Below are 26684 nucleotides of genomic sequence, written 5' to 3' on the forward strand. Positions count from 1 at the left end.
TGAAGTATAAAGAGTTCTACAAAGAAACGTCAAATGAAAATATGTTATGAAAAATAGGTGACTGCATAGGTACTCACCCCCTTCTAGTCAGTGTTTTGTAGATGCACCTTTGGCTACAATCCCAGTGCTGAGTCTGTGTGGATAGGTCTAAGTCAGGTTTGCACATCTGGACAGGAATTTTACTCTATTCTTTGCAAAAATGCTCAACCTCTATCAGATTGCACAGGGATTGAGAGAGAACAGTCCTTTTCAAGTCCAGCCACAAATTCTCTATTGTGCTAAGGTCTGGGCTTTGACTTGGCCACTCCAGAACATTCACCTTGTTGTATTTAAACCATTTCTGTGTAGCTTTCGTTGTATGCTTTGGGTCATTGTCTTGCTGGAAAATAAATATTTTCCCAAGCGATAGTTCTGTTGCAGGCTGAATGAGATTGTCTGATACTTTGCTGCTTTCATTTCACCCTCTACCTTTATAAGCCTTCCAGAGCCAGCTGCTGAGAAGTATCCCACAGCATGATGCTACCACCACCATGCTTAACAGTGGGGATGGTGTGTTTGTGGTGATGTGGAGAGTTTGGTGTCTGCCAAACATAGCTTCTTGTCTGATGGCCAAAAAGCATCATTCTGGTCTCATCAGTTAAAAGAACTGTCTCCCTTTAGATCATGGAGTTTCCCACGTGCCTTTTGGTAAACTCAGTTGAGATTTAATGAGTTTTCTTCAACAGTGGCTTTCTCTTTGCCACTCTCCCATACAGCTTTGACTGTTGAAGAATTCAGGCAGCAGTTTCAGAGTCTCTCCCATCTCAGCTGTTGAAGCTTGTAACTCCTTCAGAGTAGTCATGAGTTTCTTGGTGGCCTCTCTCACTAGTCTCCTTCTTGCACAGTCACCCAGTTTGTGAGGATGTTTTTTTTTTATCCATCCCCTGACTTTATACCTTTCAATTACCGTTTCTCTGAGTTGCTTGGAGTGTTCTTTTGTCTTCATGGTGTGACTTCTCTGGGAAATGGTCCCCATTTCACTAATTAATAGACTACTAGCACCAATTGGCTGGACCTCTTGAATTAAAAGGGGATGAAAATTTATGCAATCACTATTTCACCTTACATATATTTTTATTTTATCAACATTGCTTTGTAAAAATCTGTTTTTACCTTGATATCAAAAATATTTTTTGTCAAAAAAGCCAAATTGTATTGACCCTGATTGATTTATAAAATCAATAAAAGGGTAAAACACCCAAGGAAGTGAAAACTTTTCATAGGCACTAACTACATTTTTGTGTTCTTATGTGGAAAACATGTTTTCAAGACCAGAGTATGTGTTAATTGAAAATGGAGAAGTAAACCTCCATTTTCAAAAATACCAACCTGTGGACTAGGCCTCATTAAGTAATCTGGTTGTTTTCTTGAGATTGCATCTTATTTATCTCATTATCTTGCAATAACAATGACTTCTGTTTGTGATAACAATTTGTGGGTTTTTTTCTCTAGAGATAGTTTGTTTTATTGTAATAGCATGATCTTTTTCTGGTTCTTGTAAGATAGGCTGGTCTCTGAAATATGTCAGACCATGACATCACATCGCCCATACAAACAAGGCGAGTTGAGCCTATCTCTTTTCTTTTCCCTTTTTTGTGCTGTCGTAACCCTGGAAATGTAAGATAAATATTTGAGATCTTAAGAAAACAATGATAACCAGTTGTTAGCACTGGAAAACAGAAAATATGTGTCCTCTTCAGGCTTCTGTAGTTCTGTAATGAAATCATTCAGTAGTCAGTAAAATTATTGTGCTTTATTTTATCTCAATCAAAATGCCCACAAGTCATTATTTTCTCTGAGTAGCAGAAAAAACTAAACCATATACTGTAAACATTCACATTATTTGTTTTTTTAAAAATGTATTCTTCAGTAAACTCAGCGCAAAATAACACATTTCATATAGTAAACAGAAGAAAAATCAACATTTATAGGCATCACTCCAAACCATTGGCTTAGATTGTGTTTTGAGGTTGATCTGCGCGGTGTATCCAACAGCTCAAATTGCACATAGTAAGATAAAGTTAACTCTAAGACGAAGAAGTGCCAACATGAAGCACAGGTTGGCAAGAAGTTCAGATCAACCAGCCCTATCCATTGATCTCTGTTTGCCCTCAGCAAATAAAACATGTGTAGTCATCACAGTCCGTTATTTTGATAGGCAGCTCTCCCAAAACTGGACTGATTTACTCACGACTAAGGTATCAAGACGAAACACATGCGATAAATTGGCCAAAAGAGGGGCAATATCTGGTAAACTGGCCCGGTGCTCCAGTAACCTCCACCATCATGGCAAGAGTCTGAAAACTGTTGCCCATGAGAAAGATGTCATAAAATTGAATGTCAAGGCACTTCCCCATGAGAGGATCTTGTCTTTGAGTGACACATTTGTGAGGCAACAAAGTAATTCAACTAAAACTAGATCAGAACACATAAAAGTTTTTATAACTTGGCAACTCCAATTTTTGTCAACAGAAACACTCTCCATAAGCATACAAACACAGTTTACACGTTAGCTTTGGTGTTGCCGCTAACCTGGCCTGAACAGACACCACACAAAAGACGGTGATTTTGTATGAAACCATCTTATTAAACAAGAAAGGCTGTAGTCTGCAATTTCCTCTTAATTTCCTGAAAAATTAGAGTGTATTTAAGTACTTAAAACTGAAGGAACAATATAAGTTTAACAACTCTTAGAGGTTATGAGTCTAAAATGACAATAAATCTAATTTAGCCTAGAGAAAGCAAAAAAAGCTGTAAGTGAACAGTTGGATCAGTGTTTTGACAGTGGAAGAATATACTTTTTTTCTAACAATATAGTTTTTAAAGAATAAAAAAACAACCTGTGATGGACCAAAAAACAATCTATTTCATATCTGTATGATAAATAGGAGCTATAGAAAACAGTTTCTTAACTTAGCTTACAGCTGCAAACCAAGTGAAAGTGCTAGCTTGTCTCTGTCACAAACAAATTCTCAAATTAGCACAGCTAAAGCTAGCTAACACGTTACATCTAATTTGATTTGAAATGAAAGAACAGTTCTTTCTAGGAGCAGTGTATTTTCTGCACTTTCTTCTGGCCTTAACTGATCAGTAGGTAGACTTCAGAACAATCTAGCTAGCTGTTCCAGTTTTTGGCTTTGCTAAGCCAACTAAAGTCTACCTGTAATGGACATGAAAGAGGTTAAACTCAATGTGCTGTAGGAAATAACAGAAAAAGACTAAGTGATGTGAGCTGTTGGTTGAAGAAGGAGGCTTTTGAAGCTAATCTACAGCGACTGCAATGTTTAAAATCCTATCAAAAACAAACTTAACAGAGCTAAAAGGGCCTAGTGGTTAGGTTGTGCCCATTTACGCGGGCAGCCCGGCTTCAAGTTTAGACTGTGGCTCTTGCATGGCATCCCCAATCTCTCATCCCTGTTTCTGGCTCTATTACTGTCCTATCTTTTTCTAAGGGTACGGTCCCACTGAATCTGTCATAGCAATGATCTGATGGAGCTTTCTATCTTTTTTAAACGTAGGTGTCTTTTCTTTAAAAACTGAGCTCTGTATGGTGTTGTTATTATACAGTAAACCAATGTTTCACTTTCACAGATGACTTTCAAATACTGAAAGAGAAATGCAGTGGTTTTTTTTTGTTCTGGCTTGTGCTTCGGGCGGATGCAAGCTACAAGCAAAGCATTTTGGGAGCCTGGATCTGTGTGAGGCCGGAAGGCGTTGGCACTTTTAAACACATTTTTTTGGTTCAATAAGTGAAATTTATCCACAAAAATGAAATGTTGGTTTCCTCTATAGTACTTACACCTTATGGGCTTCAGTTTTAAGAAAAAGATACAACAGCAAGTAAGCTACAGAGGTTGAATTGACACTTAGATGGATTCAGTGGGGCTGTATCACAATAAAGGCAAAAAGCCTCAACATAAATCTTAAAAAAAAAAGACATAACTTAACTAAGAAACAGACAGTAAGAGAGGCAAAAAGGTGGGGCTGAGGTGGGCTTTAAGCATCCTGACAAACAGCTACACCTTGCTGGCTTGAAGTCATATCAGCCATTACCATTATAATGCATAACATACTATCCTTATTCAAACACAAGTTTTACAAGTGTCCATAAAGAAATGAACTATTCTGATCAAAACTGCTTTTTTAACTAGGCAGTAAACATTGTCATTTTTACTGTAAAATCGTAATTTTTAACATGGGGCATATAAGTGACCTTGGTAGCCAGCATCAAGTGGGCACTTGAGGAACAGCAACTTTTTTACCCACCTACTTCGGCTTCATGTTTCAACCATGGAGGTTAGTGCTTGTAAAATCTGTAAATCTAAGAGGAAGTAAATCTTACTTATGCTCAATGTGTTCACGTTTCTTTTTAATCAGTGTAAGAGTGGGTGCTGGTCCTGATTCTGGCTTTCTTTAGTACCCATCCTTCCCCCACTCTCTCCTCATATTTCTTGTTTGTCCTCTGTGTCCTATTAAAAAAGCCCCCAAATAAGCCTGGAAATAAGTACCAAACTTCTCAGCCTGTTTGATAACAAATTAATAGGAAATTGCAGACGAATGGAATGAAATGTCACCCAAGATCTGTACATTTCTCCACACAGTACCCCTGCAGAACAGTTTGTTACATAAATAAATACCATTTATATTTGTATGTTTCTCTCTATTGGCAATAGATTAACACATAATAAATACTTTTTTTGTTAAATACAATTACTTCAGTTCTTATATCTCACTGGTAAAAATACACTTCTAAGGTGTGCAGTCATTAACATTTGAATTTTAAATATCTGTTTAATATTGGAAATTCTTTGTGGTCAAAAAATAAAGTTTGAATACGCCTCCATCATTGACCTAAGCTCGTTTAAGAAACAATTGCACACCATTACAAGAGCTATCTTGACATTCTGTTATTTCTCCGATAACCACACCTACAGATGATTCAATCTCACACATTTTCCACATGAACTGGAGTTGCCAAGTCACTGTCACAGGTATCAACGTGTGAGGTTAGGTAACAAAACAAGGGGAAAACCAAGATAAAATCATACAGTACCCCACAAAGCTGCCTGCAAGTAGAGCTAACATGTAGCCTTTGACTTGAGCTTTGATTTTCATACGCAGTAAATAGAACCAGGCGTCTCTACATAAAATACCCACAATTCCATTTTTACTATTTACAAACTCATAAATATATATAGTCTACAGTAGGAATCATTTTCCCCCAAAACAATCATACAAAAAATCAACGGACCATAAAAAACTCTGAACACAACTAAAATAGATTATTTCTAGTAAAGAAAAAGGAAACAAAAAATGTAATCATATTCCTTTGGAGTGTTTTGCTATGTTGATCTGTAGCAGTACTTGTGATGTCGAGCCCTCGGGAGGTTTTGAGACCTGAGTGTCTTCGGTCAGGTGCAGATCACAATAGCGCTGATATCCCTGGGAGGGGCCAGACCCGAGGCCCGGATCATGTAATCCTACACTGAACATACAAAGAAAATGTTTAAAAAATGGGTAAGGAAGGAGGGGGTTTGGAGCTGATGGGGATAAAGAGTTAAAAGATCACAGGTCATCACCACCCTAAGATTCAGGGGACTGCTCTGACAGAGTGTTGAGCAGGTTTTTGTAGGCTGGGGAGTTCATGTAGCGAGGGTATGAGTCTCTTTGCATTAATGTGTAAATCTGGAGCTGGGCATCGTCAAACGTGTGCAAGGTGGGCTCCTGCATGTTCCTGTTGATCGTCTCTCGCACACGGGAGTCAAGGCTCACCTGGCAGAAGAGAAGAGAGGAAAATAAGCAACAAATAGTGGGCTTTCTGCTAATAAAAGGTTTATTTTCTTAAGAAGTACTTTAAACTTTTAAAGGGGACATATTTTCCACCTTTAACACAGTCCTCTGTAGTCTTAATCAGGATCAGATAGTGTACTTTCACTGCTAAAGGGCCACATTGTTATAAATTGTAGGACACTCTCAATAAAAATATTCTAAATAATTAAGCAAGTATGCAGCTTTGATCAGGATTTGCTACACTACTATTCATATTTAAAGCACAAGTAGAAATAAAAATGCTTGCTTTAGTGAGCTCTACATAGACTTAATGCACAATAAACAATGCTGGATTTTTGCTGATATACCAATATTTACAATGCCGGTATTTACAGTTTCCAATACAGATATCAATACCATACCCAATATTGTGCATCCCTAAATTTACACTACTTTTCCAAAGCAACAAACTTAATTTTGACTGGCTTACTGGTTTATAGTATTTACTGGTTATGTAATGAAAAATAATCATTTTTCAATTACATTTAATTAATTCTTTATAAAGGATTTACGTAAACATTTACAGCCAACAACATTCATTATTTTTCTAAGGAACAACACAAATTATATTGAAATAAAATACAAATACAATATTGCTACATCACATTTTGATAGTGTTATATTGACTTCTCAGGCTGAATTACTTTATGGCAGTTTTTTTTGCCATGTTTTCCTCATCAGCTCCACATCCCTGGTCCAAATGAAACACCTGTTCCATGCTTTGATCAAAATATGATATTAATCAAGTACAAGAGGAGGTTTTGACCCTGTAAAAACCAGCTATCTTGGAACACTCAGTTTTGATGCAATGTCTCTTTAAATGCTAATGAGCTCCTTCTCACTTTTCTTCAGTGGTGTGTGCCAGTGAGAACAGCTGTGAGCTTCCATGACTGTAGGTGAAGATGCCAAATTATTGTAAAGACTTCACGGTGTGCACAGACTCTGAACTGACCATCAGATTTCATGTTTTCAAACATGGTGGACCATGAATAAAGAACTGGGCTGGGTTAATTTACATTTTGAGGGTCAGTAAATAGTCTGGATAACCAATTCTATCCACAAAAAAGGCTTTTCATGATGTTTCCCAACATGGTGATGTTGTAGAAGACACAATCAGATTTGAGGGGTTAAGAATTATTTCTTGTCCGGGCAAATTTAATTCCAGTGGGGTTAGAGGGTTGCTTAAAACAAATCCTCACATTCAAACGATATACCATGCTGTAACAGCCTGTTCAATGGAAAATTGTTGGTTTTACACTAGGGTCGTTAGGCACTATAAGCAAACCAGATGCAACTTGTCAGCAAGGAATAATAAAAGGGGCTTAGTGGATTATTATTTTTTTTTAACCATAAAATAGATCAATGGTCACAATTTTTCCCACTTTTAGTCTTTTTGCTATACTTGCAAGCTGTAAATCAGGGATCACCAACCAACAGACTGCAATCTACTGGTAGATCAAGATATTTCAAGTAGACCCACAACACTACATGGTCTTACGTCTGACTTCACTGATTTTCCTCCACCCTTTTAGTTTTGAGTATAAAATTAAAATCCTGTGGTTATCCTTCATTCCCTCCCCTTTATCACTTTGATAGATTGATGGCAGTACCTACGAGCTGACCAGATGGATTTGTTCCACACATCCATCTGGGAAAGCTTCAATAGGAAGGCTTTGAAAAAAACTCAGAGTATGACTGGGTGATTGTTCTGTCTGTCACATCTCTACGGGTCAATCGGAGCAACAAAGCACATGATGTAGCCGCTATCAAGCTGTGTGTGCACAGCTACCGAGGAATAACACGAACCATGGCAACTACAGACATGTAAGTACTCGACTTTTGTCGTTTTTGAAAAGAAAACAACTCACTGATGTTCTTTGTTCTTCTTTTAACAAAGAAATGTTGTCAAGTTCTGATAAAACTGGTGCTTTAGCAGCATCCACGCTAAGCTCTTCCGCTGTAATTGCACCGGGCTCTTCCTGCTGCTTGTTTACGTCACGACTCTGCCGCGCCTGAAAGTACTGCCCCTCATCACTGAATGGTCCTGTTACTTTCTAACCAGGCCCAAACGGTTCAGATGGGAGCTTTGCAAGATGGATTTGCCAGTGAAAAACAAGGAAACGGGCATATCCATCTGCTTTGCAAGGTTACCTACAAGCCTGAACAACAGCAAAATTAAATCATTTCATTGAAATTTAAGTATTTGTTTTGTTTTTTCAGTAAATTTGGATAGGAACCTCTAGCTTCCTATGTTGACATCACAGGAGAAAATGAAAATGAAAATGTGACTACTCCTGAAGATTTACACATGAGGACAAAATTATTATTCACCCTATGAAAATTTCAGTTTTTCTCAAGTATATTTCCTAAGTCCTGTTAAACAGAGTGGAGAGTTTTTAACATAGTTTTACCAAACATCCTAGTTTTATTTTGGATGCTTACATTATTTTACTTTGTACACAGAAACAAAATTATTTCACTAAAACCAAAACTACCAGTGTCAAAATTTTAGCCCCCTTTAGAACGGACCTTTAGTCGAGCAATAGCAAAAACCACTGTTGGTCAATGATGTGCCTTAACTTTGCATGCTTAAAGCTTGTAAAATCAAGTAAAAACCAAGAGTTATTTTCCAGTTTACACACAGTATAAAAGTCTCAGAATGGGTTTGAGCTGTCACTTGAGAAGGCACCATGCAAAAAACCCCCAAAATAAATCAGTTTAGACTTGAGAAAAAGAATTGTTGATGCTCACAAAGAGGAGAAAGATCTATAAAGTTATCACAGCGTTTCCAAGTGTCAAGAACTGAAGTGAGAAGTATCATCAAGAAATTCAATGAGAGTCACAGTCCAGAACAAGCCTGGCAGAGGTAGGAAGAGAAAGATTTCAAAGACCCTGGAAAGAAAACTAGTGAGAGATGTGTCTAAAGACCCCAGAACAACTGCCAAAACACTGGTGAGTGACTTAGCCAAGTCAGGAATTGTAGCCTCAAAGAAGACCATCACTAGAGCCCTGCACAGGGATGGACTGCCAGGTTACAGACCAAGAAAAGCTCTCCTTCTGAAGAAGAGACACCTTCAAGCCAGACTGAAGTCTGCTGAGGACAACCTGGAGAAGGATTATGAATACTGGAAGCGCGTCCTTTGGTCAGATGAAACTAAACTAGAGCTCTTTGGCCGTGCTTAGGTTTGGAGAAAGAAGGGAGAGGCGTATCACCCAAAGAACACTGCCCCCACAGTGAAACATGGTAGTGGGAGGATTAAGATGTGGGGATGCTTCAGTGCATCTGGGTTAGGTAATTCTTTCCTCATGTGTATACCATCACAACAAGATCCTGTTATTAATCCTCCCTTCCTTTTCTCAGTAAGAGAATGGGCCTTACCCAAACATCAAACTTTTTCTTTAATTAAGGGAGTATAAGATAAATATTACCAGCTATTCTAAAGGTTCATTACATATAATGTATTTCAGTAACAGTAAAATAAAAAAGCAATCAGACCTCTTTAGGCGAGAGAATGGAGATGTAGTCCTCATAGATGACCCGAGCCTTCTCCTCTACCACACTCTTATTGACTTCTTTGCTGAACTCCTCACAGGCTAGCCAGAAGAGCATGTTCTCCTCGCTGAACTCAGTCCGAAGAAACTGTCGGAAGGAGTTCCTCCCCGCCGGGCAGCACATAAGCTTGTCAAACGACTGCCCCCACGAGCGAACCTCATCCAGCGTGGGCTTAGGACTTCAAGGAGAGGGAACAATGAGTGCAAGGGATTTCACCATTAAATCGTCACAAATATGATGGGTGCTTATGTGAACAAAATCTACATACCAGTCTTCACAGTCTGTGGTCCCTTCTTTAACGTCATAAGAAGCCTTTCGGTTTCTATCATCCCGGTCTTCATTCCTGAGGAGGATATAAAAATAAAGCATCTAGACACAACAAAACAGATGATAATTTGTACTGCATATAATCTTTAATGCTCCCTCTCATGGTTTAAGCAAATGCTCTTATTCTAAATCTTAAATAATACAGCACCAAACAGTGCAAGGTTGTTAAAAATGAGTTGTGTTAACTTAAAAATCCAAAATAGCTATTTCAGCTCTATCTTTCTGTGTTGATATAACACATTTTAAGTTTAAAGTGAACAGTGCTTCATCACTTTAAGTATTTTTATGTCAATGTCCTCAGATTATTTGACAATCATCCCTTAATCAGTGTAGTTTTCCCAGAATGCCCTTGGACATTAGACACTTTGCACCATAAGTGAAGTTACCCACTCAGTTAAGTCCTACTTAAGGGAATCAACTTCAACAAAGTAAGGATGATGTACTAAACACTCCGCAGTGAATGAAAAACATGTAAATTCTTGTTTCAACTTAAATCACAGAAAAATATTATTTTCACTTATTAAACGTTGACGTCACAAGTTACAATAGATATTTCAATATTTTCAACGTGTTCAGTTTTACAGTACACTGCAACATGTATACATTATACAGAAAATCTCTATTGTTTTACACAAGTCTGATAAGATCCTGGTCCTGATCTGATACATATCATTGTAATCAATCCTAATAGCTGTCATATAAATGAGCATCTTGTAATTTGTAGCTACACACTGTTACCTGTACAGCTGAAATGAGGAGTTAATTGATTAGTGAATAGCCTGGTGGAAAATAAGTTTCTGCTTTATGTCTTGGTTTGGCTAGGACAATGCATAGTGTAGGAAATCAGGGGAGGGAGTGGAAAATGCAGGAACTGCAGGTCAGACTCAAACATGGATTAAAGTTTGGAGGACTAGAGCCTCCATACCTTGTTTAGGACCTAAATGCTAGACCACCTGTGCCCTGTTACAGTCATTGCTCTGCACTCATTCTGAAATATATATTTAATATACATATAATTCTCTACCTTCCTCTAAATATTTAGGGTTTAAGTCTTTAAGTGAAGAAAAGGCTAGCTAATTAAGGGTGCCACCTTGGCTCAGAGGAATAATGATGAACATTGGACAATTTTATGACATTTCATGACAGAATGATAAGTAAATTATTCAGTATTCCCATTTTGAATACTTAGTTTGTACATTAATAAAAAAAACTAAGGACAGGTTTGTCTTTGCATCACCAAAATAAAAGGTCCTGTTTATCCTATGGTACATGTTTTTACTGCAAAAAGATGCTTTTTAAAATATTTATTTGGGGGCTTTTTATGCTTTTATTTCTAGAAAAGGACACTGGGCAGAATTGGAAACATAGATGAGAGAGTGGGGAGAGAAATGCAGGAAAGGAGCCGCAGGCCAGACTTGAGCCCAGGGCACACCCTAACTACTGGGCCATCACTTCACCCTACCCTTTCATCCCAACAGAATCAGGACATGGGGCATATGATGGTTAAGGCATGTCCCATGTACGGCCTGTATTGAAGTCCTTTCCTGCATGCCCCATCCTGACTCTCTCATCCCTGTTTTTGACTCTATCTACTGTCCTCTATAAATAAAGGCATAAAAAGCCCGAAAATATATTTTTGAAAAAAAAAAAAAAAAAAAAAGGTAAATGGTAGGGATAACGAGTGTGTTTGAACTGAACCTAGGTGAAAATATGAAAGCATGTTCCTTCAGCTTTTCTTAGTTGAATGTATAATCTGTAGTCCAGTTCTTGCTGTGTTTGATCACATTTGAATTGAATATATTTTTCTGTTTCTGTATTGTGTTGTAAACCATAAAATAATTTAAAATTAGAGTCAATTTACTGGTCCAGTTTTTCTTTTTTTACCTACAATGACACACCGTGCAACAGATATTTCAAAAGCTTACATTTCTCATTATTATGTCTCAATAAGGCTGCTTCAGGTCTGCACACTACATGCAAAAATCATAGAGAACACAGTAGCTGAAGCCTGCAGCTTAGACACAGCAGCTCAGGCTGTGCTGTCCTGTGTGCAGAAATGTCGGCCATGCTGGGCCACAATGAGCCACCTCTCTGATAGAGGGGGGAGAGACCTACCAGGAACAGCTACAGCAGCAGCACCAGCAGAAGCAACAAGCGTTGGAGCCCCGTGGATTGGCCTGGCCCGTCTGGCCCTGCTGGGTCGGTGCAGTTCCCCCCGCTGCCGACTCCTGCTGCACCGACATCTGCCTCTTTCGCATCTCCATCCGCTCTGATCCCATGGGCTGCAGACAGAGGAGAAGGGGAGAGGAACTGAGGTGAGTGTTGAGATGTCAGGGAGAGAAGGTATTTTAGGTTTTGTCTCAGATTTTTTGATAGCCTGAAAAAGTCCAGTGTGACATCTTGACAGAGCATCCTTTACCATTGTAGCTATTTATTGGGTGTTTTTAATTTGCCACTCAGCAGTTGCAGTATGTTTTTGTAATGTGTGCTGGAGCTCTGTGGTCAGAGCTTGTGCTGGCATGCCGAGAAGTCACGCTGTAAAGGAATGCTGTTCAATGCACTCAGGGCAAAAGTGTTAAAAATAATTTGATTATTTTTTTCTGCGTCTAAATATGAGCCATCCAAGCACTTCAAATTTAGAGCTTGCTGCATGTTCTTTCATGCACTGTAACTGCATGTGTGAAAAGGACAGATGGTTAGCCATGAGCACAATGTCCAATAATTTGAAATATCCCATTTGTGAAAGTCTGAGTGTGATTGCAGAGCATTTAAGGATATGCATTGCTACTGATCTCCTAAAGAAATTATGCAAATTAAAATAATATGACTATTGCCTTTAGAGGACTTTTAATCATAAAGTGCAACTTTGTCAAGCACTTTTTTGCCACATTTGTGTTCTAAAAGCTCTCAAGCATCCTCATCTGAAGTCCCATTAAGCTTTGAAGGCCTGTATGGATTACAGACAGGCTCTACTCAGAATGACTTCTTGTCTGATTTCAACAAATGTGTCATCACCGGGTTAGACACTGACACATCCTGTCAGATCATTTATGTAACAAAGCTGTCGCTCCAAACACACGGCATCACCCGGCTACTATACCTGACACTAGATAGATTTGGTACATGGGAGGGGGGCCCAAAGGCGCAGCTTGCAAATCTATGACCGCAGCATCGCTCTATCACAGCCTTTCAGTGAATACAATACCATTTTGGTCATTTCTAAAATGGATCCGCGCGCGTTTTTTTTCTCTCTCTCGCTTGAATCAAGAGCTGCAGATCCCGTGCGTCTTGCCAAATGGCATATTTTACGCGTTAGGTGTCGGGTGCTTCGAAGCTGACACAATTGCAGTACGCTATGGCTTGACTCAACAGCTATAGACGATGAAATGGGGGGTGGGGGTGGTCGTATCCATTCAAAGGAGAAACCATGATAACACCAAATAAAACCATTCTTTTCAATCTCACTGTTGCAGAAAATGTGATCGACACTTGAGGTTTAATGGCTCCCGAACGACTGGACGGCAGAAAGCGTTGCATTAGCTGCTCACACATCACATCAATGGAAAGTGCCACCGTGAAGAACCGTAAGAGCTTCATCGCCCTGGACAACCACCGAAAAGACACTGCCTAGCTCTGTTAAAAGCCCACTATACAACACAGATAGTGACATGCCATTAAAAAAACGCCTGGACACGGCGTCAAACGCTCCGATCACCAAATATCCGTGCAATGATACATCTGTTTGCTACCAGTACTTACAATTTCACCATGTATGCACAGCGAGAAGAGGTAATTCTTTGCCTTGATTACATCCGATGGCACATAAGGCTTTTTTTCCCCCCGACCGGCTGCTCCAAGTCAGTACGCATGCGTCTTCTCTCTCAACTCGTAGTAGTCAAGTGATGAGCGTAAAGCCCGGCAGGCTGTATGTCACAGGTTGACAGTGGAGGTCCTTTACCCTGCTTTAGTATGTCACAGACGCCTAATACTCGATATTCAAGCAATACAATCTATGATGTCATGTTACAATTAGGGAAATACAGTTTAAACATCAAAAGATGAGGCGAAATAAGTAAAAAAAAAACTTCATTTTAGCTGTAATGATGTCAGATTTCAGAGGAATATTAGCCAAAAATAATGATTTCATCAGCACTCTGCACAGTCGCTGTCTATGGTGCTGAAACAGCCACATGCTGATGTAGCAGTAGTTGAGCTTAAACCAGAAAGGCTTTCACTGGCAATGTTATGTCATTAGTGAAGTTTAGTCTTAGATTTCTACTCCTGTTTCGTGAGCTCTGGGTGAGCTTTAATCTGCTTGTCACATACATGTACGCCCACGTCCTGTCTTTGGATTCTATCAGGGAGAGGCATTCATATAAAAATCTGCACCCTTAAGTCAGTGCAAACACAGACATCTACAATTTTGCACTTTTTTATTACTCTTTTGTGTTTTGCAGACATGTCAGTACTACACATGTAAAACGTTGGTAGTACTTTATTTAGGGTGGGCCCAAGTTACCTACTTATGTTATTGTAATAAGTGTAATAACATTGTAGTTTCTTTAGAGTAAGGTGGTTATTACCTTGTATTACAGTCTGTTAATGAAGCATTTACCTGGTAATAATGTATTCATCATCAAGTGATTCCCTGTTATATTGTGCAATTCTCTGGTAATTAGGTGGTATTTTACCCTAACCCCCCAACCCTTACCCTAAAAAGTACTTGAAAATGACTCTTCAATTCAGTTCAAAATAAAGAAATTACCAGGGAATTATCAAGCAACTCATATAAAAAATTATTATCTTATTTCTAAGCAAATACTTGGTAATACACCACCTTATTACCAGAGAACTGCCACAATATTACTAGAAATTACTTGATGAGGAATGCATTACAACAGGGTAAATACTTTCTTCATGTTACATAGTTACTTGGTAGAATGCCAACTTATTACTAAACTTATCACAAAAAAGAAGGAAATTTGTGTTTGGTAGATTATTTATTTGTTGTAACAATGCTTCTTGGCAATAGATCTGATACTGCTGTTAAGCCTGTTTACTTCCCTTTTAAATGGTGCCACATGCGTAAGGAATACGCAGAGCTGAGTATGTGGGTTTATGTTGGTTGCACCCATGAAAAATTTGCTAAATCTTTCTCTGCCAATGCCAAACAGCTTATTTTGCTATTGCTACTGACTCTTGTTTTGAGCTGCTGGTATCCCCAGGTGCTGACAGTTATCAAGCTCAGTGCAAAGACATATTGAGATGAAATTCTGCAACCAGTGGCAATCCCATATGTCCACAGTCAGGGGCAGAACTCTGTCCTCCAAGATGACAATGCTTGCCCCCACAGAGCGGGGTTTATCAGAGACTACCTCCAGAATTTGGGAGTGGAGGGGACAGAATGGTTCCAGCAGTCCTGACCTCAACCCCTTTGAACACTTGTGGGATCAGCTTGGGTGTCCTGTTTATACCAGAGTGACCAACACAATCACGATGGCTGACCTTTGACAAATACTGGTTGAAGAATGGGATGCCATCCCACAGCAGTGTGTGACCAGGCTGGTGACCGACATGAGGAGGAGGTGCCAGGCTGTTGCGTCTGTGTATGGTTATTCCACATGTTACTGAGGCTCCTGTTTGTTCAATATGTAATTGTTAAATTTCCAATATGTTGTGTTTCCTCAGACTTTAATTATCCAATCCACCAAACAAGATTTAAATGGCAGAATAAGCAGACTGGCAGAGAAGATTTGACAAATTTTTCATGGGGACAACCCACATACTCAGCTCTGCTGCTCATCCCGCAAATGCTTGTTCCTTACAAATGTGGAACTATTCAAAAGGAAAATAAACAGGCTTTCCAAGGGTATAAGAACTATTGCCAAGAAGCATTGTTACAACAAAAAAAATCTAACAAACACAAATTCCTTTTTTTTTTGTTTGCTAGGTTTAGATAATTACCTCTTATCACTATAAAATGACTAGGTGTTTAAGGTCCACTAAAATAAAGTGCTATCAAAACTTCTCATGTTTATTTTTACAAGAAAAAAAAGATGAAGTGACACAGAGACAGATGACATAGATGGCATAGATGACCATAAGTGATGAACAAACAGCCTTGGTGTCAAAGAAAGGGATATAGATACAGATCTGGTATCTTCAAGTTTACGCTGGTCCCTAAGTTTTTCATACTGTGCTTCATAAATCTTTCACTTATCACATCCAGCTGATAAACTTTACTAAAGACTGCCCAGAAAAAAACATTCATTTGAGCTTCCATGTTAGATTTGATCTTATCTTTTTTTATCTTAAATGTCAATATTTATACATTGATTTTGGCTGATACTGATACCAATATATAGATAAAGTTAAAACCTAAAACTTCAGTAATTTTATCACACTTTCAGACTTAAGAAATGAGACCAGCTGATGTACAGCCATGTGTGTAAGTTTTAGGCATGTAGGGCGTTTAGATTTCATCACTGATGTGCCACAACCATGGGGCTGGGGGGAGGGTCATAGTGAAGCTCGTCACATGTCAACACACGACAGCCAAGTTCAAAGTCAATGGCATCTCTTTTGTCCGGCCCTTTCATCCCTGGTAATATGATTGGAATTTGCTGGTGATTTCTGGGCCCTTTGGATTTCCACAACATGACCAGAGAATACCTCCCCAGACTGTACCCGTGCTAACTCACCCCTATACTCCACCCTTAATGATTATTTTCCCATGCTCCTGGTAATATGCAAAGATATCCAGAGCATCACTAGGGTTGTGTCAATCCTCTTTCCCCATCTGATGGTATCTTTAAGTGGGCTTACTTGCCACATCTATGTCTTGCTTCAGCTTCAGTTTTAGTCAAACATGCCCAAAAGCTCTGCACTTTTGCATACTCCAGGTCTGCTGGCCCTGCCTAAAATGCCACAAACTTATCTGTACCTCCTGTACCTTTACCTCTAATCATGCTAATAATATCATGCTTCTTACTTTTTCTGATGTATTTTTTGATGTCAGAATCTTAATTTGTACCTTCCTGCTGAAACAGGATATGCACATTAAAGCTTTGACCCAAAATTACTCTAAATATGGATTCATTTGCAGATTTTTACTGCACAAAGAATTTGTTAGTTGATCAAATTAAACAAATAAATTAAAATATGCATCATTTCCCTTAACTCAAAGCAACTTCCTTAAATTGCATCTTTTGTCTGGCCAGTTATCAAAAACTAAACAACCCTTCATTACTGCCATGGAGTAAAGCACAACTTGAAGGCCTGTATAGAATAATCAAAACAAACAGTAGTTTATATATATTTTATGAAATTATTCTAACTCCTATAATGGATCAGTGCAGCTCTAAAATCAAGAAATCAAACCGTAAGCTTTCATACCCCTATGTACCATTTTATTGAGTGTAAAGCCATCTGACCACAAAGATATGGATGACAACACTGCCACCTAAAGGTAGCTACAACTACATGCTACCATGATGCTCCACATGCACAGGCGAGTTACACCTACAGAACCTGAGTGTTTATATGGATTAAGTAAAGGCATGTGTTTGCCATGTATCATCTCCATAGTATGATCCTTAATATTTGCCATGCTTGGATGATTGTTACACTGTGGCACTGACATTATTATTCATTACAGAATCTGTCCAGAAATGGTGGGGTGCATATTTTCATGCATGTATTAAAATGCAAACTACCATGAACCTTTCCATAATATTCTACTTGCATTTGCACAGCATGTGTTGCTAAATGCAAACACCAGATGGCGCTCTGCCTATTCTGCAAAAGTCTAGTGCAATATTCTGTATTTTTTCAAATAATCTACCTAATTGGAACATATGTGCATGTCTATGTTGCATTTCTACTCAAGATATTTTCTGACATCAATAAATGAATGCTTCTAGTTACTCTCTGGTAAAAGATGTAGAACTGCAAATATGAGAACAGGGTGCCACACAAAACTGAGGGGGGAGCAGCTCCTACAGAGTTGGCAGAGAATTACTGCTGTTGAACCTCCTGAGAGCTGAGCTTTTAAACTTTATCATAAAGTCTAAACATTCCAATACCCCCCCCCCCCCCCCCCCCAGTTCCATATAATTCCTAAAAATTGTCAAGCAAATTTCCCCTTCTAATTTGGTTTTATCATACTCCCCAACGATTTCTGAATACATTCCTCAAAAATACATTAAAAATTGACCCCCATCCCCTGAAAAAGGCCCACATTAAATCACCAAACACTAGCATATGCATGTCCCATATTCCTGTAAAATACATACAATTTTCAAAGCACAGTCCCCCCAAAAAACCCAAATTCCCAAAAATTACAAATGTATTCCCCATAATTTCCATGAAAATGACCCCCCCCCCCAAAAAAGGCCCACCTAAAAACACCAAACAACAACAACTTCCACACACACGCACACACATACAAAAATCAATTTCCACTCAAATTCCCAAACATTAACAACTGATGCAATTCCCAAATTTCCATGAAAATGGCTGAAAATGGCAAGGCAAATTCTCCCAAAAATCTAAACAAATACCCTGAATTATCCACCAACTAAAGATATTCATCCACCTGAGTTCCATGAAAATACCCTGGAAATTTCCAAGCAAATTCTAACAAGAAAATGAAAATCAAATTCCGAAGGATAACAAATGTATTTCCTTAATATCAGGCATGAAAATGCCAGAAAATTTCCTAGCAAATTCTCCCAAACATCCAAATAAATACCCTGAAATTGTTAAGCAAATTCTCCATAACATACAAATTCTGTGAAAACACACACACACACAAAAGATAGCTGATGAAAATACCTAAAATTTCTCGACAAATTGTCCCAACATTTCAAGCAAATTACTTGAACTTCCATGGACATTGTGGATAATTGTTTCAAAACTCCTAAGAGTAGAAATGATTTCTGTTGTAGGAAGCTAAAATATAATGCCCTCATATGTCCATGCAGGGTCTTAGGAGAGTTCATGATACTGCTTGTTGTGCATTTAGGGATGGGGCATTTATCTGTTCTGTGACATTATCAGAAAAGAGAGAAAAAGGATTTCTGACTGTCCAGTTGAATTACTTCTGACTGTGCTGAATGGGGGTTTTACCCTGAGCAGTCACACATCTTTATCCCCCTCCAGAGATGTGATCATGTGACCTTTCTCCACAACACTTCATTTAACACCTTCCCCAGTGTTCATGTTACGCAACACACAACCCACAAATAGCCATGCATGATTGATACACACACGCAAGCAGGGAACACAACAAATGATACTCTTTACTGTTGTGATTCGAAGAACAGACACCCTGATGTTTCCGCTCTGAGGACACAAAGCCAAGTGGAAGAAGGGGTCAGAGTACACAAGGTCACTCTGAGGAGGAGGCAATGGAGCCAGGATGAATGAAGTATTTTCAATGTGTGATTAAGGGGACTGAAAGCATTGTGAAGCTCTGGGGAAGATTGAATTAACTGTAGATTCAATCACTGGAGCTCAACGTGCTGATGGGTGCAGGAGAGGCAGTGTGTTACCTACTTAACACCAACACAGATCACGCACAGCCTCTGTGAGCTTTTTAAAGGGGGTTCACATTAAAGTTCATCTAATTAATCTATGTTTCCCTCAGGTGAGTTAATCAGGTCGCTCTTTGTACTGTAAATGTCAGGATCTCTTTAACTGAATGTAATCAGCATAGTAACTCTGGTAACCAAGTTACAGTCTTTATTTTTTCAAACTTTAACCTCACATTCTCAACATAACAGAGAGTTACTATGCAAACATTTAACATTTGGATGTTGTGCCTTTTTATTGATTTTATAAATCAGTCATGGCCAATACAATTTTACTTTTTTGACAAAAAATTGTACAAAAAAGCTGTTCAATGTCAAAGAGACTACAGATTTCTACAAGGTTATGTCAAAGAAAATTGTTTAAGGTAAAATAAGTGACTGCATAAATTTTCACCCCTTTAAAGTGACTGACCTAATTCAACAGAGGTTCAGTCAATTGGTGCTAGTAGCATCACAGTTAGTGAAATGGGGATCACCTGAGACAGTAAATGTGTCTCAAGTGACTGCAGTATAAAGTCTCTTTGTCTGGCAGGTCCAGTCACTGGTTAATCATTATTCCTGGCTACCATAGCACCATGAAGACAAAAGAACACTCTAAGCAACTCAGAGGAAAGGTTATTGAAAAGTATAAGTCAGGAGATGGAGACAAAAAAAAATCCAAGGCACTGAACATCCCCCAGAGTTCAGTTAAATCCAGCATCAGGAAATGGAAGGAATATGGAACATGTGTAAATCTGCCTAGATCAGGCCGTCCTAATGAACAGAGTGATTGAGCAAGAAGGAGACTAGTGAGAAGTGTTGCCTGTGTTCTTCATTAGTCCAAGCTGTATGGGAGAGTGGCAAAGAGAAAGCCCCTGTTGAAGAAAACTCATATTAAATCTCTACTAGAGTTCCTACATTACTTTGTGGGAACCTGCTTTCACTATGACATTAAAGAGTTTTTGTTATATATATTTTTTTGTCAAAAAGCCAAATTTTGCTGGCAAATGATTTATAAAATCTACAAAAGGGAAAAACATTAAAGGGGGTGAATACATTTTATAGGCACTGTATCTATTATTTTATTTCTACTCCCCATGATGGGCGTGACCACCGGTGCCTTCTGTCCAACCAGCGTTTTCCATCGTACCAAGATGCCAATATTAATGAATGTCATCCGTTACGCCTCAAAAGGTATGATGCGATTTTTTTTACTTGCCCTCTATCACTGATGGTTGGGAGGCATTATGAAAAAAAACGGTCATGAATAGCATACACATGTATACTTAGCTAACTTCATTAGCTTTGTATCAATATTTACACAATAAAAGATGACTGTGTTTTGTTGAAGGAGGGGAGACATTATCTTTTGAACTTTAAAGCAGACTCTTTAAAGTTCTAGAAAGAATCACATCCCTGAATCATTCACACAGTGAACAGCACTTTTAATATGTCACAGCTGTGACATATTAAATAAAACTCTCTGGGTTTTATTAGTACAACTACACAGACGGCAACAGGTACCAGAAGTCAGACATTTCAGAAATATAACTCACAGCTTATGATATATGCTTGATCTGATCAAGATTATCAGTATTTGCTAAATTGGAGGTGAATTCCTATCAAAACAATTGCTGTAGCTACTGGGAGAAACGTGTCTTTCGGAACACTATATCACTGCAAGTTCCAGCCATAACCATATCTACAGTGGAGCCCCCAGGAATAAGGATAGTTTGTAGATACTGCCACCAGGGGCTTTCAATCAAAACATTAAAAAAAAATATGATGGGTAGAAATCAGTACTGCTCAGCTACTTTGCTAACTTCCTGTTTTGGATGAGAACTTTGGTCAACAAAAACAAGAATCCATGTGATGTATTTACAAGACAGAAAACAACTTTTAGTTTCATTGATGATTTTCGCATATTGAAGGAGAAAAGCTGTTAAAAGTAGCCTTCCTGGTGCACACTAGAAGGCAAAGCATGCAGGTAAGGATTCACAATATTATTAGTATGATATCGGTATCGGCAGATTTAAAAATAAATTATTGCACCGCTGGTTTTGAAAATTTCTGCCAATTTCTACAACTGACATTTTGACTATAAAGATCTGCCTATAGCAGTTGTAAATATTGGCCGTGTGATCAAATAAGTTAGTGGAGTTTAAGGCTGGACCAGCAGAGCTACTTCAGCTTAATTCTTTTTCTTTATTTCTCATTATTCCTTAGTCTTTAAAAGTACAGTGTGTAAAAATGGGACTATCAACATCTAACAGTCAATTCTGGAGTGTGATGCTCATTTCTCTGGTGATAACTGTGGGAACCAGTGAAGTTTAAAAATCAATACATGGTTAACTGTTATTTAGTTCCTTCTATGGTGCCATAGAAACGGGCAAAATGCAAAAATCCAAGATGGCAGCGTCCTAGGAGGGGACCCTCCCTATGTATGAATAAAAGGCTTATTCTGAGTTAATTTAAAACATAAATTTAAAAAATGTTTAATCAGATGTCAACACTAATTTAGATCAATCTACTTATAAATGTTATGTTTCATTTTAACCAAGCTTGTTTTGCTAAATGCTAATAGGCTAAATATTACACACTGCACCTTTAAAGATTGTTTTAAGGACTGAAATCCGATAATTTTATCATTTTAAACACACCTTTAATTGTGCATTTACAGGACTGAAATAACAGGTCTGAAGTCATTTAAATAGGCTGTTCATCGATCTGGGCTAAATTAAATCTGTAAATATCAGCATATCAGACATCAGCAAAAATCCAATATCATGCATCCCTACAATGTGGGAATGCTCACAACGCAAACCAGGAAGGGCCTTTTTAACATCTTTTCTCCCTCATTACAAGGAATTCACCAATTAAACAAAAACATGAGTTTATTTTTTAGTAAGTACATATATGTTTTTAATAATGAAAAAAGCCCTTAATTAATAACAGGAAGTAAGGCATCGAGGTGGGCATGCTCAGCAGCAAGCCTGGTCTCCACTCAACCTGGAAATACCTGGTGTGGATGCAACGTTATGGGAGGGCCGGTTCGTGGTTATAAAGGTGAGCTTAGACAACTCAACACAGAATAAAAGCACAAAACATGAATAAGACAGAGCAACAAAAAAGCAGCTTCCTGGAACATTTCGTAGGAGTCTTTCATGTAACATCCTACAATAAACAAGTCATTTCTGTCATAGTGGCTCCATCATGACAGCCACCATAACAGCACACTTCTCATCCCATCTATAAAGATCAAGAGCTTTGATGACTTCAGAAGACTGTTGGAAATATTCGAGGTAATACAGAACTGCAGAACTTTTGGATATGTTTTGGCCAAAAATTGAGGCTGAAGTAAACCCGCCTGAGGACACCCTTGGGCGGAAAGGATTGAAACAACCCAGGCTATGCTCTGGATGTCCTTGCGTACTACCAGGGGTATGATAAAATAATCTGTAGAAATAATAACAGTCCACACCTTTTGGGTACAGTAGGGGGTGGATGTGGGTAGTAAGCAACCCCTGGGGTACTGTCAGGGCAGGTCGTTAGGCTGCCATGAGCCCCTGGTCATGCTGTGGATGTTCCAAGGCCCTGAAAACCACTGGTGGTCTCTGGGTCCATCACCAGGGGTGCAACCTTGAATGCATCAATGCAAACAATTCATAAAGACGCTATGGAAGACAAGGCTGAGAATATACAAAGAACAGCCTTTTCTGTGTCTTTGTTTTGCTTATATGCATCTCTACACTCCCTAATAGCTTCTTTTCAAGTTACCTCTCACTGTGCAATTCCTGTATGCCTGCATTGTAAAACATCTCTTCTAACATACAGCTTTTCTTTTTATTTTATGTATGTTTGCTATTGTGAAGGTCTAAATGCTTTAAGGCGAATGTGCTGTTATTTCACTGAACATACACATTTTATTGTAAATGATGTTGAAGACTTTCTGTTCCACTGTATAGAAACTTAGTGAAGCTCTCATACTGCTTCAGGGTCACTGAAGATGGCTTTCAGTCTGCGCGTAATCCCCTCGATTCATATCTTTGTGCCTCCTTTTAATTACGTGGGCAACCTCAAAAAGCAGTACTCTTTTAAAAATGTGCTCCAGAGACTATTGATTGTAATCAGGTGGAAGATGACCTTATGTCTCTCTGCTCTGCTGTCAATAGCTTTGAAATTAAGGTTAAGAGGCATGCTCTTTATCAGAGCATGGCAGCTATCATTTCTGCAATTATGTCTCATTCTAAAAGATGATCAAATTACACCGGGTAATTGTAAGACATTGGCAGAGCCACTCTTCTTCCTTTTGCAACATCCTACCTGTGTGAGATAGGGTTTTCTTTTCATGCTTGTGTGTTTATGTGTGGGACTTAAAAATATTTTTATCTGCCAAAGGGGACATGGCAGAAAAAGTTTGGGAACCACTGATACAAGTTATCAAAAACAAGTTATATTCACTGCGAAACAAAGATCAGGGAAGGTCAGACCATCCTGGCTGCCTTGATGCCTGTGATGCAGACAGTTTGTCTTCATTCTCCTCTTTTATTCCATGTCAGTGAAAAGTCCTACTGCGTTGATCCTGGATAGTTTAAATTCTTGAAGTCATATAAGCCCATGCAGGCTGGGCAGATGATTGAATGTATGACACAATAATACAACTAAAACCATTTAAAACTGCTTTGTTATAAATAATAACATTAAAAGGAAGTGTCCCTGTAGGTTCAGACAGGGTGCCAGCATTCATAACACCCAAAGAAAAAGAGACAGTCTTACTGGTTGTGGCATTGCTTCTGATGTTCTCCTTTCCTCTTTCTGTCAACTACATTGTTTACTATCTTATAAGGGCTATAAAAATATTTGTCATACTGTAAATCTTGTCTCCCTGGATTAGCTGACTATAAACTGCCAATTGATAAAGCATTTGCTGTAAAAACAAACTGAAATGTCTTTGGTGGAAAATGCCAATACTAGGGCTGTCAAATGATCAAAATGTTCAAACATTGTTAACCTCAGATTTTCCGTTACTCTGTTTAATCTTGTCATGTTTTTTTTTTTTTGTTTACTATTTTAAAATTTTCAATTCCAATAGTGGCATGTAAAACAACTTTTGTTGGCATTTTTGGAGTGAAAATCACAAATGCAAAAACTATTTAAAGATGATAAAGAAAAACATGGTGCATAAAAGATCAATAATAATAATAATAACTAAAACATTGAAATAAATCCCTTGCTCCTCTGAAGGCTCTTATTATTTTGTGTTGCTCTCCTGATGTATGCTGTTTAACCTTGGTAATTTCTCCATGAGAAATCGAGAAAATCTTGTGTCATATGAAGCAGTTTGCTTTGTAAGCATTCTTGCTCTGATTTCCTAGCCATTTGACGTCTTTTTCCCAATCATTATGATACTTTTGCAGCCTTCTCTTCTTGGTTACCATGCAGTGGTCTCCCTGTCAGCCATGTTTTTTTTTTTTTAAAAGTTAGGTTTCTGGAGTATCTTAGCAACCATGGGACAACAACACAAAAACTGTTTTTCATTGGTCAGTGAGAACAGGATTAATGGAAACTTGATGCTTCTCATTGGTAAATGAGACCAGTCCAGGGTGTACCCTGCCTTTCGCCCAGTTACAACTGGGGTAGGCTCCAGCTCCCCTGCAATGGGATAAGTGGTTTAGAAATGGATGACGTTTAGCACCAGGTTTTGAAAAATGGGGTGAAGTTAAAGAGACATACTACTGCATGCATCTTGGTCTTTTGAAAGATTTACTTTCTTTACACTTCTATTTTAATAGGACAGTGGACAGAGTCAGATACCGGGTAGAGAGAGCACTGAAAATGACAAGCAGGAAAGGAGCCACAAGCCAGATTCATTAGTCATTTTGCTTCTTTTAAGTCTTAGTTTCAGTTGAGTAGATTATCTGCTATCAAATAAGCTCTTGTCCAGATCTAGACCGCCTGACAGAGAAACAACATTTGTGTACTGAATACGGTAATGACCCTGTTTGACTCCCCTGTCCTCAAACTCATTTCTGTGTCCTCACGGCTCTCTTACGATCACTTCCTCTGCTCTAAATTGGCTCATAGTTCTGCTTACTACACATCCATTTGCAGAGTGATTCTCCGGCAAACTTCCAAGCAAAATCCTTCACTATTTTTAGAAACAACTCAGCGTATTCACATCTTATTTAAACTAATTTCCATTCATCAGTTTTTCATTTCAGAGTTTATCACCATAATTGTTTTTGTGGTTGACTGCAAAACTGTATCTATATTTTCATTTGCCATCAGTGAGCTATTTAAAGACAAATCAACTTCTTTTAATCTTCTTAAGCTTCGTTCAGACAGGAAGCACTTCCTTAAATAGAAGTTTGACTTGGAGGAAAAAGAGCTGCCACTTGGAGAGTGGCAACACAACCACAAATAGCAGTATGAAGAATGACTCATTTATGTATATTACTGATAGTTTAAAAAATAAATATGTTTGAAGGAGATGTGTGGACATAAATTTCACTAGTATGCATCTCAAAAGATACATTAGGCACTATTATTTTATGTCACTTCTTTACAAGTGGCTGCTTATAGTGCGAACACAAAGACCCCATTGTTGCTGGCTTCAAGGTTTTTGAAAATCCTGGTTACTATAAAGTTTTAAGCACTTTAATTTTAAGGGTTGGCAACCTTTTTTGCATCTGCTGCATTTTAAAGTTATTGTTTAAGGTCAATTTATATAAAAGTGGGAGTGTCACAGAAGTGCTCATGGGAAAAATAGTAGTAACATGGCCATACCTCAAGGCACACCATTTCCTGCTCCTCCTGGACCGAGTCATTGTAGTTCACCCTGTACCGTCGACAGGCCCGAGCCAGACCCCGTACCCGCTGCCACATCAGGGCCCTGGTGCGTCTGACCCCCAGCAGAGCAGACGTGGGCCTGGCCTCCCACTGCCTCAGTGCTCTAGCACATGGCATGCTCTGGCCACGAGCCCTCACCCGCCATGTGAGGTTCAAGTCTCATAAAGGAGGCATAAGAAAACCACGCTCCTTGCTCCTTATGTGTCCCCGGCGTCTCTTCCGAAACACATCCTTGCCAAGGAGAAGGAAAAAAAAGGAATCAGTGACCCTTACAAAGAGAAGAGTGTTTACAAAGGAGAGGGCAGAAGAGGATTAGGACAATGTTCCCACTGGTTGAAATCCTGATTCCTCTTTGCTTTGCTGCGTCTCATCAGCTTAGGCCAGATTAAGCTGGGAGGTCTTAGTGTCTGAGTGAGATGGATGCAGAGGAAGACTAGTGTCAGGCGTGGATTCATTTGTGATTATTGTGACTCCTTGATGAATTTCTGTGTAATACAACAGATTAAAACACATTA

At 38.7% G+C, this 26684-nt stretch overlaps 1 protein-coding gene across 2 annotated transcripts; it reads right to left on the reverse strand.

Annotated features, from left to right (window-relative positions):
• Positions 1–1821: 1821 nt before the first annotated feature.
• On the reverse strand, positions 1822–26286 carry rgs20 (regulator of G protein signaling 20). 2 transcript variants are annotated; one of them, XM_041803766.1, is made up of 5 exons: positions 26107–26286; positions 11864–12030; positions 9690–9764; positions 9365–9599; positions 1822–5811 (listed from the first exon to the last, which is right to left on the reverse strand). In XM_041803766.1, the coding sequence occupies exons 1-5, from the start codon at positions 26284–26286 to the stop codon at positions 5623–5625; spliced, it is 846 nt and encodes a 281-aa protein (XP_041659700.1). In that variant the 3' UTR covers positions 1822–5622. The 2 variants fall into 2 exon arrangements, with proteins under 2 accessions (XP_041659700.1, XP_041659701.1); XM_041803767.1 differs by lacking the exon at positions 26107–26286 and adding an exon at positions 13508–13604.
• Positions 26287–26684: the final 398 nt, after the last annotated feature.

The sequence above is a fragment of the Cheilinus undulatus genome, linkage group 13 (assembly GCF_018320785.1).
Source record: "Cheilinus undulatus linkage group 13, ASM1832078v1, whole genome shotgun sequence".
Classification (NCBI taxonomy): domain Eukaryota; kingdom Metazoa; phylum Chordata; class Actinopteri; order Labriformes; family Labridae; genus Cheilinus; species Cheilinus undulatus.

Bases quoted from the DNA above. Each gene is read 5' to 3' on its own strand.
- rgs20 (XM_041803766.1), bottom strand. From the start codon at position 26,286: ATGCCATGTGCTAGAGCACTGAGGCAGTGGGAGGCCAGGCCCACGTCT. The intron at 12,031-26,106 runs GTATGGCCATGT...CTCTGTCTGCAG, and splicing joins AGGAAATGGTGTGCCTTGAG to CCCATGGGATCAGAGCGGAT. The intron at 9,765-11,863 runs GTAGGTCTCTCC...TATCCTCCTCAG, and splicing joins TGCTGCTGTAGCTGTTCCTG to GAATGAAGACCGGGATGATA.